Source organism: Cyprinodon tularosa, unplaced genomic scaffold, assembly GCF_016077235.1.
Source record: "Cyprinodon tularosa strain WSP-4 unplaced genomic scaffold, ASM1607723v1 ctg93, whole genome shotgun sequence".
Lineage (NCBI taxonomy): Eukaryota > Metazoa > Chordata > Actinopteri > Cyprinodontiformes > Cyprinodontidae > Cyprinodon > Cyprinodon tularosa.
In genome coordinates, this window is record NW_024039707.1 from 466736 (window position 1) to 484500 (window position 17765).

The 17765-nt window shown below is 38.5% G+C and overlaps 1 protein-coding gene across 1 annotated transcript; it reads right to left on the reverse strand.

Moving 5' to 3' along the window:
- Positions 1–2544: 2544 nt before the first annotated feature.
- On the reverse strand, positions 2545–15610 carry tmem179ba (transmembrane protein 179Ba). Its single transcript, XM_038274758.1, has 6 exons — positions 15329–15610; positions 12025–12182; positions 9381–9577; positions 6380–6517; positions 3356–3434; positions 2545–3248 (listed from the first exon to the last, which is right to left on the reverse strand). The coding sequence occupies exons 2-6, from the start codon at positions 12121–12123 to the stop codon at positions 3075–3077; spliced, it is 687 nt and encodes a 228-aa protein (XP_038130686.1). The 5' UTR covers positions 12124–12182; positions 15329–15610; the 3' UTR covers positions 2545–3074.
- Between the last annotated feature and the right edge of the window lie 2155 nt (positions 15611–17765).

The window sequence follows — 17765 nt, forward strand, 5'->3', positions numbered from 1 at the left end:
GTGGCCTCGCACTGCTCCCTCAGGGCGGCCGACTCCACCCTCAGCTGCGTGGCGGCCAGCGAGAGCTGCTCGCTGCGCTCCCTGCACTGCTGCTGCATCCTCCTGGCGTCGCCTAGAAGGGACTCCACGCTCACCACCACAGAGTCGCACTGGTTGTTGGACACTTCCTGGCGAGAGGGGAGCGGAAAACCATGCATTCAGAGGCTGTAGGAACTTTAACAGCAGGCCCTCCACAGAGGAGCAGGTTTCAAACTCAACATTTGATCTGTGGTGGATGAAGATTACAGAGTTTATCCCCGCTTATCTCACTGCTCTGAGTTTGGCTTCTTTTCCTCATCTCTACCAATCGACATTAAAACAGATCTCACCATTGATTCCAGGGTCAGACTGATCTCCAGCCTACTGGTCTTCTTCTGAGCCTCGACCTCTTGGTCCGTATCGCTCTTCTCCAGTGCTTTACTCCCTGGCCTTTCTCGCTTCACAGATTTACTTCCTGCACATCTAAAAGGGAGCCAACATCCACTCCTAAGGATCCTCTTATTAAAGGTGAATCTAGCAGCTGCAGGTCAGTTAAAGGTTTGTTTCTTAGCAAGTGTAATATTTCAGAGTGAGTCTGAAGTCCAGTCTGTCGTCTGAAGCTCTCCTCAGCGAGATTCACCTTCTGCCTCAGCCTCAGAGTGAGCTCACATAATCCTCTGAGATTAAACCATTAGGGGGAGCGAGGGATTCCTGTGTAAGCTCTCTTCCTGGTCTATTTTCATCCACCTGGTTACTATTCACAGAACTAAAACACAAGGATCATTTAAACAAATATTTAATTTAATATGTAAGTATTTTCTAATTGCTGTAAACCTTTATTTATGGAGTTCAGTATCATTTTTTTTACTAATTGAGAAGTTAACATTTATTTAATTAGAATATTGAACTTTAAACTCTTAGAAATGATTCAAACTCAGTCATGATTTACCTGTAATTTGGCTCTTTTTATACCCCCTCCTCTTGAACTAGCAAACAGTCAGGTAACGTCACGTAACCTTTTGATGCTGCACTCAAATCTAGAAAACTGAGGGGTGATGGCAGCTTCAAAACTTGGACTTTGTTATTCTGAAACTACTTCATAAATAATTTTGTAATGGGCCTAGACTCATCGTGAAATGCATTCTGTTGGTGAAGTGCACCAGTCCCTCCTGCAGCCAGGTAAGGCCACAAGTCATTGCTGCTGCTACAGCAGGGGGTCTACAACCTTTACAGTCCAGACAGCCATTTTTGACTTTAGTCCAGCGAATAAAAATTATATAAAACAGTTCATATCAAAGAGATCTGTCATTTTTTTTAAGAACCACTGTCTTTTTAGGTTTTTTAATTAAGGAAAAAAAACTTAGAAAAAGAATACATTTTCAAGGGGTTGCTGAAATGTATATAAAAATAATAATAATTTAAAAGGTATAATGGATGATTTTCTCCAATTTTTGGAAAGACCTGCCCTCTCCACTTAAAAAAAAAAAAAATTGCACATACACAACCCTGTACCTGATCCCCAGAGGGACAACCTGTTTAACGCGTGCGAGAGCATGAAGGAGCCCATTTATCCTCACGCACGCTCTGTTTAAAAGTTGCTGTTTGCATCGCTCATACAAGCTTACTTTCCAAAACATTTGCAATTTTTCCACTAATTCAGATTCACCAACAGTAAGTAAAAATGGGGACGTGCACATAGGGCAGCCTTACGTAAACATACCACCAGAATGATTGACAAATAGGAGGACTACTTATTTTTCTCACATTTTTCCCAATATATATATAATCTTTTTTTTTCTAATATATTCATAGGAAACCTATTTTGGAAATTCAATGCAATTGGCCATTCCAAAAAAGTTTAAAGAACAATCCACTGGACTTTTGACGTTTAAAGACATTTCGCGTGGAAACAAAGTCCAGTGGATTGTTCTTATTTGGAATGACTATGACCTGGATGATTCAGAATCTTCACCAGCATAATGCATTTGGTCAACAACAAAAATGACTAAACCTACATTTGTTAGTGTCTATATTTTTTAAAGAGTTCTTTGCTCTTTATCATTTTGAACCAAGGTAAAGAAGAGCCAATGCAGAATGTTGCAGAGCCCAGCGCTAGACTTCATGTTTTAGGACGTTGTTCTCAGGCTTCCAAGCTTGTTTGATTTTCCTCCAATTGTAAAGGCAAACATTTTTCATTTCAGATGTATTCTTTGAGTTGTTGTCGATGGGGGACTCCTCTAGGAGTGTACGATTATACTGTGTTACCAGCTATAACCAGTATCTTTACAAAGTATTGGTCCAGTACTCTCACGTTTGACCATTACATATCCACCTCGGGATGCACGCTCCAGTAGGACTTCTAAACATCCGTCATGAGAGCTCCTGTCACATAGTGTTTGTCAGTTTAATTAAAAGAAGCTCCCTTGTTTTTTCTTTTAGCCGGAGCCAAATGTTGAGCTGCAGGTACAACATAATCAAAGGGAGGGAAGGAAGAGGAAAAAAGGTACAAAAATTCACCTTCTCTTAAGTGGGATGGCAACAAATTTAATATAAATGGTTAAGGCAATACAACAAACACCTGCTTTGAACATTTGGATTGTATTTAAGGAAAAAAACATCAAATACATTTATATTCCAGTAGAAATGCCTTATTTATTAATATCAACCAGCAGGGGGAGACATTTCCTTTAACAATCTGTAAGCAGGCTTTAAACAAACAGGCAGTAATAATACAAACCAGGTCACATGAGGAGCTAATGAGGTTCAGACCAGACAACATCTCAATAGGTCACTAAACAGATATAGACAGGATTCCACAATATAAATGTTAATGATTTAAAACATTAGCTATTGAAAAAGTAACAGTTTTCCAGCGGGTGGATGAACAAAGATTTGCCGAAAAAGTTTCTGATTTAACAACAATAAAAAAAAAGGAATTGGCTTCAGTACCATGCTGAAATCTTTGGATTACGAGGCTGAAAGCGCAGACTGTGAAACCGTCACAGAAAGACCTGAAATGAATATTATATAAAAACACATCTCCACTTTCTCCAGCGTTACTGAGGGGGGCGGTTAAAGAATGGCTCTGTCTCTCCTGCGGTCGCTCCTGACTCGCCAAAAAGGGCCCCGGCCGGTGTGGGAATGAGTTTGGCCCCGGAAGTCTGACGCCTCTGAACGATCACCAGCGCCACAATGATGAGCCAGAAGAAGAAGTTGACCCAGACCGCCGTCTGAGGAGCAACATTAAAACAACACAAAAGTTGAACCTTTCAGTTACTTCCTGGAAAACAGGAAGGAAGCAATGTAGCTGAAGGTCAGAATGTGGGGAGATACAAACCTCTGATTTGTGAAGATTGGTGTAGATCCGGTCTCCTTGAAGAGGGCCGACCCATTTCCGGCTCTGAACTTCCTCACATCTAAGAAAGAAACTCAGAAAATTACCTTTAAAATCCCCCAGAAATATTTAATTTACCTGCACTAGAGCTGCAACTAACCATTATTTTGCAAATCGATTAATCTGACGGATTAATCGAATAGCAAAAGGTTCCAAAAAGAAGATTTTTTTTTTACAAAATCAAACCAAATAAACTTAAAAATTTTCATCTTGAGTAGTTCTAGATAGAGCAGATTGACAGATGAAAAACCTTTTTTTAATCTTAAATGCAAAATTTATACGTATTGTTTCTTTACAATTTCGATATAATTACTGCTCTAACTGGGTTGCTCTGTCAGCTAAAGGCTGTTTTAGAGTCTCTATACTCCAGTTAACAATGAAGAGAGAGCTGAACCAAAAAAGCAAAGCTCTTGATTTACCGGTAGATCTACGTTCCTACCCTCATCTATGGTCATGAGCTTTGGGTCATGACCGATAGAAGGAGATCCTGGATACAAGCGGCGGAAATTATTTTTCTCCGTAGTGTGTCTGGGCTCTTCCTTAGAGATAGGGGGAGGAGCTCAGTCATCCGGGGAGGAGAGCCGCTGCTCCTCCACGCTGAGAGGAGCCTGTTGAGGTGGCTCGGGCATCTGTTTAGGATGCCACCTGGACGTCTCACTGGTGAGGTGTTCCAGGCACGTCCCACCGGGAGGAGGCCCAGGGGGAGACCCAGGACACGCTGGAGGGACTATGTTTCTCCCCTGGCCTTGGGATTCCCCCAGAGCAGCTGGCCCAAGTGGCTGAGGAGAGGGACGTCTGGGCCTCCCTACTGAAGCTGCTACCCCCGCGACCCGACCCCGGATAAGCGGAAGAAGATGGATGGATAAATGAGTTGACGATTATTTCAATAATTTATTAATCACGACTAATCCAATTGTTTGTTTCAGCCCTAATCTTCACCATTTCATTTTGTGTTTATTTTTTATTGAAAACTTGCATAGGAGTTTTTGGAAGGCTAAGTTGAACTTAATGAGCTATACCCAGCTCTGACTTCTAGAATCAAGAAACCAATTAGATAGACAATATCTGACAACATGAAATAGATTAACGGATATTAACATGCAGCCAAAGGGCTAAAACACTATTTCCAGGGCTTTGGAACAATGGATAACCTCCATAGCTGTGGTCAGACGTCCACAATTACTCTAAAAGCTCACTGATGATTCATCCAAGAGGTCACAAAGCAACGCAGAACATCTCCTATAGCAGGGGTCTGCAAACTCTACAATACAAAGAGGCTTTCAGGAGAGGAGTCCAGCAAAATAAAAGTCCATTAGAGCCACTAATATTACACAACCTTTTAAATAAAAAGGCCCAAAACAGTTTATCTATAGTTTTAGGTTTTTAAAATATATGGAGCTATTTTTTATTCTTATTAAATTTGAGGAAAATAGTGATCTGAAAGGGGAAAATTATTTAAAACAAAAATAAACAGAGAAAAAAAATTTTCATACTGATAGGAAATACTAATGTTTTCTGAGATTGAAGAAAAACATTTTGAGAGAAAATATTTTATTTTATTCATTAAATAAATAAAAGATAAATTGACATTTGGAAAAGGATTTCCAGGGGTAAAATCTCTTAAAATATATTTTTACCCTCAAATATAGGTTTTTTTTTTGCACTCAGAGTGAAAATGGTTTCTGTCAAAAATAGATTTCTCTCTCAAAACTGTTTCTTCTCTTTCTCAAAATCTAAGTCTTTGCTGTCGATTCAGGGTTTTTCTCTCAATTAAATATTTGTCATGGGCGTGACTGTTCCTATTGGCTCTCAACTGAATTTACAATCATGTTTTGGAAAATAAATGTAAATGTTTAAAAAACCTGCTAAATCTTCTAAGACTGGTACTTGTTATATTACTTGGTCATACAGATTAGCTGGCTCTGTATCGTTTTTAGGTACTATTAGTAGCCATGGTAGAGGCTCCAAAGAATCACAGTTCAGTTCAGGGTCACGGTCAAAGATTCAGCAGTAAAAAGAGAGAAAGAGAAAGGATCTATGGGATTCAAGTAGCAATTGAAGCCAGCCACCAAAGGTTTTGTTTCCCATTCACCAAACAACATTCTGATGATCCCCAAGAATTGGGAGAATATTATGTGAACTGATGAGGAAAACATGGACATTTCTTCTTTAAATCAGCTGGAAAAAAAGTATTTGAGAAAAGGAGCATCATATCAGCAGCCCAACCAGATAATGATGGGTTCCTGAACAACTTTGCTGCTTTTGGAACCTGCAGGTTCTCCACAACTAAACCACCATATCTGTTCCTTGACTAGCAATCATACAGGAGAATCTGGATCTATCAGTTTGTGCCAATCTGGAGCGAATCTTGGTTAATCCTAGTCCCACCTTCAATCTATGGCACCGCCCTTTTTCCATCCAAAAAATCCTTTTAATGGTGCTGCATTAAAATAATTCAGCAAAGAAGAGGGTCAAAACTCCTACAAACCAACAAAGGCTTGTTGCCAGTTCTGCAAAAGTTTAAGGCAGAAACAGCCATAAAGTTAGGTGATTATTAGTTTTTTTTTTTATTAATTCATTAATTCATTAAAAACTGTTTGTATTTATTTGGGTTTGTTATTCTTGATTTAATTTAATTCTTGATATGACCTGAAACAGTCACACATGACAAAAAACAACCATAAGAACAAAACATTTAATTGGGCAAAAGCATTTTTTTTAGAGCACCAGAGCTAACAATTTGACCCAAAACAACAACAAAAACCAAAGCAACCACCTCTACAAGGATACTTTTCTGTTTAATCATTATTTTATCTAATATAATTGTAGTAAATAACTGATTACCAGAAACAAAATCTGTGTTAATACAGCTGACTAACACTGACTGCAGTGTTTGTGTGCGGAGCTGCGTGCCCCGGTGCACTGAAACAGAAGGCGAGCCCCTGTGTGACTGTGTGTCTGCACCACCTGGTGATGTTGGGGACGGTTTTGGTGATGGAGTCGCAGAGCGTGTCGCGGCCGATCTTCAGCATGCAGCCCGTGATGAGCAGGAAGAACAGGAAGATGCCGCTCACCACTATCATCAGGTTCATCCACACGCGCTCCCTGAAACATGACAGGAGGAGCATGAAGCACAACGCAGGGAAGGGAAAGAGAAAGAGTGGGAGAATACACTTTTATTTTTTTATCGCTAAATCACATTTTATTAAGGTTTCCAGGTCTGTAAGGGTAAAGTAAATTAACTGTGCTAAAAGCCAGAATAACAAAGGTTTTATTGGGTATATTTCATTTCTAACAGCAGGTTGCTGTAATTTCTGGCCTGTTCCTCCCTATGAAGCTGCTAAATGGAGAGGTCTGTTAGCCAACATGCACACACACGTCTGCCCACATCTTCTCTATATGAAACTGAAATCAGGAGTTTTTGATGCCTACCTTCAAAATATTAACCGTTAAGTAGGACGTATTTCTGAGACTCATTTATCCTCAGGCTTTAACTTCCAGGCTGATGTCTAATAGTGTTTTAACATAATGCTTTTTCCCCATGATGCAATCTATTCTGTGCAGTGCACCAGTCTCTAAACAAAAACCTTGCTTTGCTTCTTTTCCAGCTGTACCTTTTAAGTCGACTTGTCAGCGTTAGACATTGCTCTTCACTAGAGAATAGACTTTAACCCTGACCTTAATATTGTTCCCCCATTTTCTTTCCTTATCATGTGATATAAGCTTTGTTTATGTAATGCAGTGGATGCAAAATGTGGTTACAATTATTATAAAATAGAGGATTAGCTCTTTAGTTGCTGTCTACTCTCCAAAAAGAGGGACAGTTGGGTACAGGTAATTAAACATGAGCCCATCCTGCAGCTGTGGGAGGCGGGACAGATAAATATCTGAGTGACCTGCATGACGCACACATCTGGACCAGACTGAGTAAATTAATGAGATGTGAATAAATAGGTAATATTTAAAAAATACAATTAATGCAAGGAGAGCTTCTGTAAATAGTCCCTGCCATTTATGAAGCAAACACTGGTTAATTACCCTTACAGCAGATTTAACCAATTCTAATGAATTCTACATTATTTAAGGTACTGCTACTAGAGCTAGGTTTAAATTAATTTAAAATGTTAATTATTTTATTTTTTTTATTCAATTTTGAGCTCTGATTCTCAAATCTATATTAGCTTAAATTAGTTTTTAGTATTTATTTGCTACTTTAGTTTTAATTTTTTAAGAATCCCTAGTATCAGCTCAGGTTTCATTAGTTGCAGTTTCAGTAATACAACCAACATACCAGAGGAAAGTAAAAAAAACATCAACAAACAAAACAAAAAAAATCCCTGATAAGGATGGACAGTGCAGCAAAAATGAATAACCTCACTGCAGAACCTGCCTCTGCTGGCTGAATGCAGAAAAGAAAAAAGAAAAACAAAATCGAAGCAAGTTCTCTATTAAAATTTCTGTTAGTTTTCATTCGTTTTAAAACTCATTTTAAGTTATTATTCTTTAGTTTAAATTTTCATTCCAGCTAACGTTTTTTTATTTTTTTTATTCCAGTTTTCAATATTTTATTAGTTTTAGTTAAAGATAATAGATGCAGTCAGTGCATGCAGTGCGGACCAAGGCACTGACAGCACATGAAAGGGACGCTAGACTCGAAATGTTAAGAATGAATCGATACCAAGCCCTACTCGGATCTAGTCTACATGGTTTGGTTTCTATTACAATTAAGGATCAGCGGACCACCATGGGGGGGGAGTGGTGGCCTAGTGGTTAGGGCACAGAGCTTTGAATCCTGAGGTTCTGAGTTCGAGCCCCACTCCCACAGACTGCCACTCTGGGTCCCTGAGCAAAGACTCTTAACCTCTGATTGCTCCTCGGGCGCCCCACGATGGCAGCTCACTGCTCCCTCAGGGGATGGGTTAAATGCAGAGGTAAATTTCTCCAATTTGAAATCAATACAGTTCAGCTATTATTATTATTATGTCAATGTGGGCGGAAAAATCAAAAAGCAAGGCACCATCACAGTCCAAGAAAGTAACATACTCAGTCTATGACTGTTTTATCAAGAAGATATTTGCTATCATAAAGTGACCTAATCAGAGACCTACATCTTCTGGCTTTGCACATTCAACACCCACTGATACAAGTGGAACCAAATTGAACTTTTATTGGGAAAATAGCCTAAAAGGTGAGCAGAGCCAAACCGAACTGCAATTTGGATGAGTTAAGAAAAACACTTATCTCCGAGTGCTTTTTCCAAAGTTTGATCACCTTTTTTTTTTTACTTGCTTTTGGATTAGTGGCGTCTTCCTTCCTGAGGGGCATTTTGGTTAATATTGGTCCACTTTATTTTCTTCCAGATGGCTTTAACAGATTTCTTTCGATTTTCGCAGCGGTCAGCCGTTGTTTTTGATGTATTTCTTTAAAATACGCCAACAACAAGGAACCCTTACCTGCAAATATTGGGATTGAACCTAATGTTTCTGAATGTTTACAAACAGAGAAATCTTAATATAGTCAGAATCCTGACGGTGAAAGAAACAAAATAGAAAACACCATCTAAGTTCTGTCTATTTAGGTTTTTTTGTTTCTACAGTTAAGTTATCCAACACAAAACCCAACATTGAAAAAAGATAGACTCAATAATGAGTATAGCTTTCAGGAAAAAACAAAAAACTGTCTTGCTTTTTTTTTTTTGCAACTTAATTATCAAGAGATATTATGGTCCAAGGTAGGAAATTTAATATAATTAATTTATCACTCAGAGTAGTGTTCTTTCAGATGTAACTAGAAATACAGCATATATATTATGGATATCAATTCTTTGTAAAAACCTAAATGAACAACAGAAGTTTAAAGGAAAATTAAGCGCTTGGTTTAATGGATTAATCGCTTTATCTGTCTTTTACTTTGGGTGTTGTTTGGCGGTGATTTACACAATAAAATTATACACAGAAACATTAGTCACCTTCTCATCTCTCCCTCCATGCAGAACATGTAAACCCCGTACAGAGACAGGGAGAAGCACACCACGGCCACCATGATGGATATGGCTGACACAAAGTAGCACAGAGAGGCAGAGGTGGATGTCTGGACTCCAACGAGCTTTGCTGTTGCATTGTAGCTGACATGTCCATACAGCATGCACAGCCCACCGAAATTACCCTGAAACAGAGGAAAAGATGGAAGTTAGCTTTGTCCTTACATGCCCCTTTCCCACTGGCCGAAAAACCCATTAAACCCGGGAACAATCGGCTTTTAGTGGCAGAGGGAACAGCTCAGTGACCCGTGTCTAACCTGATCAAACGACTCGGCAAGCCTCGGCTCTGATGGGCATGCTGTGGGAACAACAGAGCCGGGTTGACCCGCTAAATTACGTGACACCATTGAACGCAACGTATGGACATCAACACACTTGTGTCTGATCTAACAAGCTGGAACAACTCTGTTTACATTCAGAGAGGGATTCAGAAAGATAAAAGAGCGAAAACAATAAAGCACACTTACTATGCCCTGTAAGTGTGCTTTCCCTATTTCTGTTGAACTGGTGACAGCATCAAAGCTAACCCAGCATGATGGTGTCACCAGACACGCAGCTTTTATTGGGTTAGACACGCCTTTTTTTGCCTGTGCAAATGGACCCAAGCAACCTTTCCCTCTGAATCTTTTCAGTGGGAAAGATTCTATAGACACACTTTGGGTTTAAACAACAGCAGAAAAACAGAGAGTAGTGTGGAAGTCAGTAAGTGCCAGGTTCCAAAATAGTAAAACTAAAAATACAAAAAAAATAAAAAAATAAATGCTGCTGAAACATAACGTTTCACGGGTCCCAAAGGCATCTGACAACTCAGACTCACTGTTAAGTCAGACAAGTGTCTAAAGCACCAACAGCGCTCCTCAAATGTCTGCAAGCTAGCTCCCCGATCAGGATATCTGATTGGTTGACGACGCGCCAAAGTTTCAGGGTTTCCAACTCTAGTGAACGAACATCAGATGGTTGTTATCTCAAAACCCACCGTGCTTGATGCCTGGAGATGATGACATTCCAGGAGACGTGTAAACATCATGCTACTTGGCAGGTTTAATGCGCTGCTGTTGCCCATACATAATCTAAAACAGGTTTTAGATGCATTCCTGCTCCAGCACTGTCTCATGTAAAAAACTCCAATCAGAGGATTCCTCCTGAGTGTGTTTTCCTTTCCACTGTGGCCACATGCATGCTTAGTTTGATGTATTGCTGCAAGGTCACTGAAAAAATACAATCAATTTTGATTCTTTTGATAAAAAGACTTGTCAGTTAAATGCAAAAATGAATTAGACTGCACTGTTTGGTTAATTATGACCAGACTGAATTGACTACATATTTCTTTTCCCAAACTGGTTTTGTAAATCTTATCTTTAGGTAATATTTGTCGTGAGGTCTGCCTGATGTTGATGTTGCTGCACATTGACTGTCAACTGGCCAAATGAAAGTCTAGAACAACATTTTATTTACCAGAAAGATACACATGGATGCCTGGTTGCAAAAAAACAAAACATAAAAAACATTAACAGGCAGAACAGAAAACAGAAAGAGTCTTAAACTGGTCCAGCCAACCAAATTGAGAGACTCCAACATGGACCTGAATTGGTTGTTTGCCAAAAAAATAAAACAACAAAAAAAGCACAAGGCCAAAAAAAAAAAGAAGAAACAAAATGTGGTTCAATAGAAACAACTGTTTGCAAAAGAAATTAAGCAGCCTCTTAATCAGTGAAATGGATGATTATTGCAAACAACAATCTTTATGCCATCACTTCTTTAAAACACATCCTTAGCATCATGTTAAAACGCCTGTGCTGAGATAATATATATATATATATATATATATATATATATACTATGTGTTTATGTGAACACAGTGATGATGCTAGAGGATGTTCCTCTCTTTGCATCCCTCACAATCACATCTCATACCACCTATCATCAGACAAAATTATTTTTTATTGAAATATAAATATATATATACATACATAGGCCTACATATATATATACTGTGTATATATATATATATATATATATATACACTGTGTATATATATATATATATATATATATATATATATATATAAAAATAAATCAGAGAGAGGGGGGATAGAGGGATGGGCGTTACTAGCCACAGTCACAAGACTCAATTATTACTGGCGCACATGTTCACATTTTCACCAGCATTTCCTGCATTTTCAAGGAAAACAAGCTTTACAATAAAACCGGAACATAACAAGTTTCATACTTTTTCATGACTGGTGCTAAATGGACGGATCCTCTCATTTTGCTGTTTAATAGTTTGCAGCACATTTATTATAAAGTTTTTCTTTTAAATTGAGTCTGTTAAGCTGGAAATCATCAGAAGGTGAAAACCTTTACTGATGCAGCACAGAGGAACGAGATGAACAAGTGTGGAAAAAACATGGATATCTTTAAAAGATGAGGCATTCTGTTTACTTTAAACAACGCTTTCCCTTTTGGTTCCGTGTTTTCAAAACTTTTTCCACTCCCTACAGAAGAGAAGTTGATCCGGAAGTTTGAGCGGTCCGGTTGGAGCCAGGAACAGAGGGGGTTGTGGGTAAACTCACCTGAACGATGGTGAGGGAGGCAGCGGCCACGATCCCACAGACGAAGCAGCTGGCGTACAGACACAGCTCCAGCAGCAGCAGCACCGACACCGCCATCATTCACCCAGCGGCCCGCTTCTGGACAAGGGGCACCACCGTCAAGCCCAATGACGTGCAGACTGAACACTTCCTGGAAATATTTTCAAAATAAAAGTAAAAACTTTAATATTAATAAATGATATTTTATTAATTCCTAATATGTAATCCACAATTACAATTTGTTTTAATGACAACAATCGTAAATTACTGTAATTTGTAAGGGTTTTAACTACCTTCTAATACCGTATACTCTGCTTCCAAATAGCTTGACCTCCTGGCTCAGCAGTCTGGCTTTTTTCTCAGAAATCTGACTTTTTCCTCAGAATTCTCACTTTTTTTCTCAGAATTATGACTATTGTTCTCAGAATTAGACTATTGTTCTCAGAATTCTGACTTTTTTCTCAGAATTCTGACTTTTTTCTCAGAATTCTGACTATTGTTCTCAGAATTATGACTTTTTTCTCAGAAGTCTGACTTTTTTTCTCACAATTCTCACTTTCTTTCCTCAGAATTCTCACTTTTTTCTCAGCAGTCTGACTTTTTTTCTCAGCAATCTGACTTTTTTAGCTGTCAGAATTCTGATGGAATTCTGTCAGCTAACAAACATGTTAGCATCAAGCTGTAGCCATGTCTGTTTTAGAGACTAGCTCTCTTGTTTTATTCACCTTCTGCTCTTCCATTAATGAAATAGCATCAACGGGGTAAAAATTCACCTAATTCCGTCATTTTCCACCAATGTGTTACTGGCCCTCCCAAACAACTCACATCTTTGTCAGTGAAGCTGAGTGCTCCCACATCTCTTCCTTCATGGTGCCCATCTACAAGATCCAAAATTCTGAGATTAAAGTCAGAATTCTGAGAAAAAAGCAGAAGTCTGACTTTTTTCCCATATTTAACTGAAATAAAATTAAAAAATCAGATAATTTTTTTTTTCCAGTGGCCCTAATCCTCTTCCGTACATTTCAGAAACTAAGTAAATACATTTTTTTTTTTTTAAGAGTTGAAGAGTTCTTTCAGGTTTGCCCAATACCTGAGGAATGCCTCATCCTTCAGTATATCAATTGATGATCTATTCCTACATGCAAAGATTTTTAATTATTTGATAAAAATATGACATTGTTATTAGGGTTTTCCAATATTACCGTATATCGGAAATCTGCCAGGAAATGAATAATGGCTTATATCGGTCTGCCTCTAAAAATCTCTGATATTTTAGAGCTCATTCTGTCTGTCTTATTTAAAGTTTATATATCTATTCAGTGATTAATAAATGGATGGGTTTATTTCATACCTGATGTTTTAAACTATTGTTCTCAGTTGTTGATCAAGCATTTTCTATCATTCCACACTATAAAATAAGTAGTAAAAGTATGTATGCTTCATGCCGAGAATGTATCAGGTCAGTATTGCTATGGGTCAATACTCAAAGCTGCAATATCACTATCTTATCAGAAATGAAAAAAGTTTTTGGGACAGCCCTAATTGTTACGTTAGGTACTATGGTTATGTCGTCTTTGGTAGTTTTTGTATTTACTTTCAAACACGAATAGGAAGTAAAACTATTCTGACAATTTTGTCAAAAGCAGATCATAGTTGCTTTCTTTCCCTTTTTGTTCTCTAACTCACCCTTAAAGGAGCAGTGTGTAAAATTGTTGCCATCTAGTGGTGGGCTAAATGAATTACAAATGGCAGATTAGTGCCTCCTCTTTAAATGCATAGTGTAGAGCAGACTTAGATCTGACCAATCAGAGGCCTCCTGTCCATTACATTTGTGTTCACTGCGACACACGCAGACGACCTGGTTTCTGATCATAAATCAGCCTTAAGCGTGTGAGACCTGCTAAGGAGGCCATGGAGTGACATTTATCAATAGCAGCTAATAAACGTTGCATCCGAGCTCATCCAATGTTAGCCAACAATGTAGCCATCTCTGCCTTGTTTCTAACATAACAGCAAAATAAACTTCACTGTTATAGTGAATTACATTACCTGTCTAGTAAAAGCCCTGTAACCTCATAGTCCACTTTGAAGTCCACTCCCTTATAAAGTGTCTCCACCTTGTAAAATCTACACCAATGTTGTGTCATCAAGAGGAATAAGTTCTTGGACCAAAGAAATTCTAATGTCCTTTCATTTTAATTTGGAGGATAGAGTGGAAGTTCGCTAACTAAGGCAATGCAGATATGACTATATAACATGCAGTAGTGACTTTCAACGTTTTTGATAAGAATTAAGCAGCTCACATGGAGTGCATCCAGAGAAATATGAGCAGTAAACTATTCCTTAATTCATTGAAACTTTATCAACTAAAACAAAGTTGGGTGCATAACTATAAAGTGCAAAGAAAATAGTTTTGAATTTTGCTTCACAAAAAGATAAAAAAAAAAAAAAAAAACTGAACTAAAAAATAAGGATCTCAAAGAGGACTTTCACTTAAAGGTAAACTTTAGTACACCCATCTATTAAACTTAGCTTAAACACAACAGTCTCTAACATCCTGTTGTTGTCACAAAAAAAGGTCCAGTGAAAGAAAACATAAATCAATTTTCAACTACTGTATCATATCTATGAACATACTTACTGTTTATATAATGGTACAGCAGTTAAAATAAGGGTTTAAATTGCTTAGATGAGAAAAAGTTTGGCTAGCAAGGCTAAAAGGTTTGCAAACAACAATTTTGATCGAAGGATATGCATGCAATAGAATGTCCTAGTCAAAGTCTAAATAAATATAGAGATTTTTGACCAGCCAGACAACGAGGAGGTTTTCCATATGAGTCCAGAGGGAAAAGTGATCATTCAGTCAGAACAGTCATCTTGTGCTAAACTCTTGCCACGATTTCTGCAGTTTATTATTTCAGAGCACTTCAGACAAGCTACTTTCACCCGTTGTATTTTGTTTTATGTGTTTTATCATTTCTTTATGCAATACGTGACGTTTGGATTTAATTAACACCATTGAGCCTCCCATGTTTAAGAGAGCAGCAGCTGAACTCCATCCATTGCGCTTTGTGGCTAAATTAATAAATCAGTAAAATTAGGAAAGTTTTGCACATAAAGTACAGAGTGGTCTGAGGAATGTGTATATATATGTCAGGTCCAAGTTTCTGCTCTAGTCCATGTATGTAAAAACAAAACATCCCATACAAACAAACGCCTTGCCTTATATTTGAGAATTATAGTTTCCGAGTGTTTAAAAGCCCACGTTAAACCCATCTTAACTCACCTTTAGTTGTCTGGTTGTGTTGAGCTTTTATTTTGAAGGTAAAAATTATAAATGCCCAGCTTTGTTTGCCTGCTTTCACTCTAACTGTTAGCCTCCACAGCCACAGTCCAGCCTTTAGGATCCTTCTTCCATATGCAATAAAGTTTAATTTCTCCCCTTGATCCACTCAGCTACACAGATACTCTGTACAGTCCCACACAAAGGCATGAAAAATCCTTTGTCACAATGCAGAAGCAATGTGACACTTAGATACACTTATTTCAACACTTCCTGAAAGCGAGCAAGCTGACTTTCAGTGCATAACCTACAGAATCCAGCTGATCGATATCTTCTACTAACTGATGGGTGACTGTGAACTACTTAGCTTTGAGGATCAGCATAACAAAGGCAGAGTCTGGTGACCAGACTTGATTATAAGTTTAACAGTGTGAGGTTTGAGGCATGAAACTGCAGTACATGACGGAAAGTGGGGCTTCTTCTCTTCCACAAGGCTTAATTGTACCTTGTGACTTCTGTCATTTGACTCGGTCATTTTCTTCTATATATGCGGTATGACACAACTTAAATGCTGACCGCCCCAAATGACCTTGTTTAGCAGAAAACGTTTAATTTATTAATATTTGAATGTTGTTTCACTAGACTGTGTAGTTAGGATTTCATTGATATATATATATATATATTTATATATATATATATATATATATATATATATATATGACATTGATTTATATTTCAAATCAATGTCATAATTTTAAGTTTTTCAAATTTTTATAAACTTTTGTCATTTTCTAATAATTCTATTGGCAGCTGATTTTTTCTGTCTCAAATGGATGTAAACTTTCAAGTACAACTGTATGTAGCTTATACTTAACTGTGGAACACAGAATTGTTTAAGTTTATTTACATTAAAGGGCTTCTCATATATGTGATAACTCCACTACTTTCTGTTTTGGTTTAAGTCCGGAGTTTGACTAGACCGCTCTAAAGCATTTCCTGTATTTTGAACCAGTCAGAGGTAGTACTGCTGTTGTTCTTTTGATCGTTGCTGTTTAACTTGAACAGGACCCCATGTCAAGAACTGATGACTGGACTTTCAGATTGTTTTAGGTGAGGATTGGTCTTAATCTTAGATGGATGTCCATTTTTTCGCAGGTCTCTTTCTTTTTGTCTGACTTTAACCTAGGCATGTGAGGCCTCCTATGCATTAATTGTTGTTTTTTTTAAACTTCTCATTGAATCTGATGCACTCCAAGAATAATTATAATTGGGAGGGTTCACTTCTTTTCTTTGTCTGGCTCCTGTTTTGGGGTTTGCATTTTGGACTGGGCTGCACTCAGTCACTGTTCCTGCTCAAAACTGGGCAGCTTGAAGTGGCGGCGATGAAAATAAGCCCCTTTAAAGTTAGAGACCGGAAAAAGTGTATTTACTCTCTCCAGTTCCTGTGTCAAGCAGAAGAATATAAGTACCCTGGAGTGTTGTTCATGGGCTAGGGGAGAATGTAGCAGGACAGACAGATTGGTGTTGCTGCTGTAATATGCAGATTACTGCAGGATATTACTGATCAGTCTGTTGTGGTGATCAGAGATCTGAGCAAAATGGCTCTGGTCACGATTTACTGGTTAGTCTATGTATATTCTTACCCACACCTATGGTCATGAAACTTGTGCATTATATGAAAGATTGAAGTTGCAGATGAAAGCAGCTAAATACAGCTTCTTCCTGACCTTGATGGCTTGAGAAGAGTTGCTGCTCCTCCACATAAAGAAGAGTCAACTTAAGAGGCATCTTTTTTCGGATGCCCCTTGATGCCTCCCTCTTGAGATGCTCCAGGCATTCCTTACCAGTGGAATTCAGGGCACACCGCATGGGCTATGTCTATAGTCTGGTCTGGCAATGTCTTGAGGTTTCCCAAGAGGAGCTGGTGCAGGTCTCTGGTGAGGGAAAAGTCTTGACATCTCTGTCAAGTCTTCTTCCCCTGCGACCGCATCCTGAATATATGGATTACTAAGGGTACAAGTATTGAAGGGGAGTAGTGGCCTATCGGTTAGAGCAGAGTGCTGGTGTTCTGAAAAGGTTGCAAGTACAGCCAAAGCCCCATTTACACTACCCTTTTGAAACTGTGCCGAGAATGGTCCAAGCATGGTACCCCAGCTAGGTGTTGATAATAAATGGGACGCAACTGAACTGGACCGTGCTAAAAACAACCAAACCGTGCTAGATCTAGTGGTAGTTCAACAGTAGGGCTTGTCACAGCTCAGCGGTGGCTCCGTTCTCTGATAACAAAGAACGCATGAGCAGAGCACATCATCTCCTATTTACAGTCAGCTGACTCATTCCCATGCCTGGTTTGCAATTCACAGATCTCTTCACCTGTTCACAACACGAACTTCTTCTCAGCCTAATAATAATAAATGGCATCAAAAGAGCGTGGCGCAAC

Coding starts and splice junctions, on each gene's coding strand:
- tmem179ba (XM_038274758.1), bottom strand. CDS start 12,123: ATGATGGCGGTGTCGGTGCTGCTGCTGCTGGAGCTGTGTCTGTACGCC. Junction 9,578..12,024: donor CCTCCCTCACCATCGTTCAG/GTGAGTTTACCC, acceptor CCTCTGTTTCAG/GGTAATTTCGGTGGGCTGTG. Junction 3,435..6,379: donor ACCGTCCCCAACATCACCAG/GTGGTGCAGACA, acceptor TTTCTTTCTTAG/ATGTGAGGAAGTTCAGAGCC.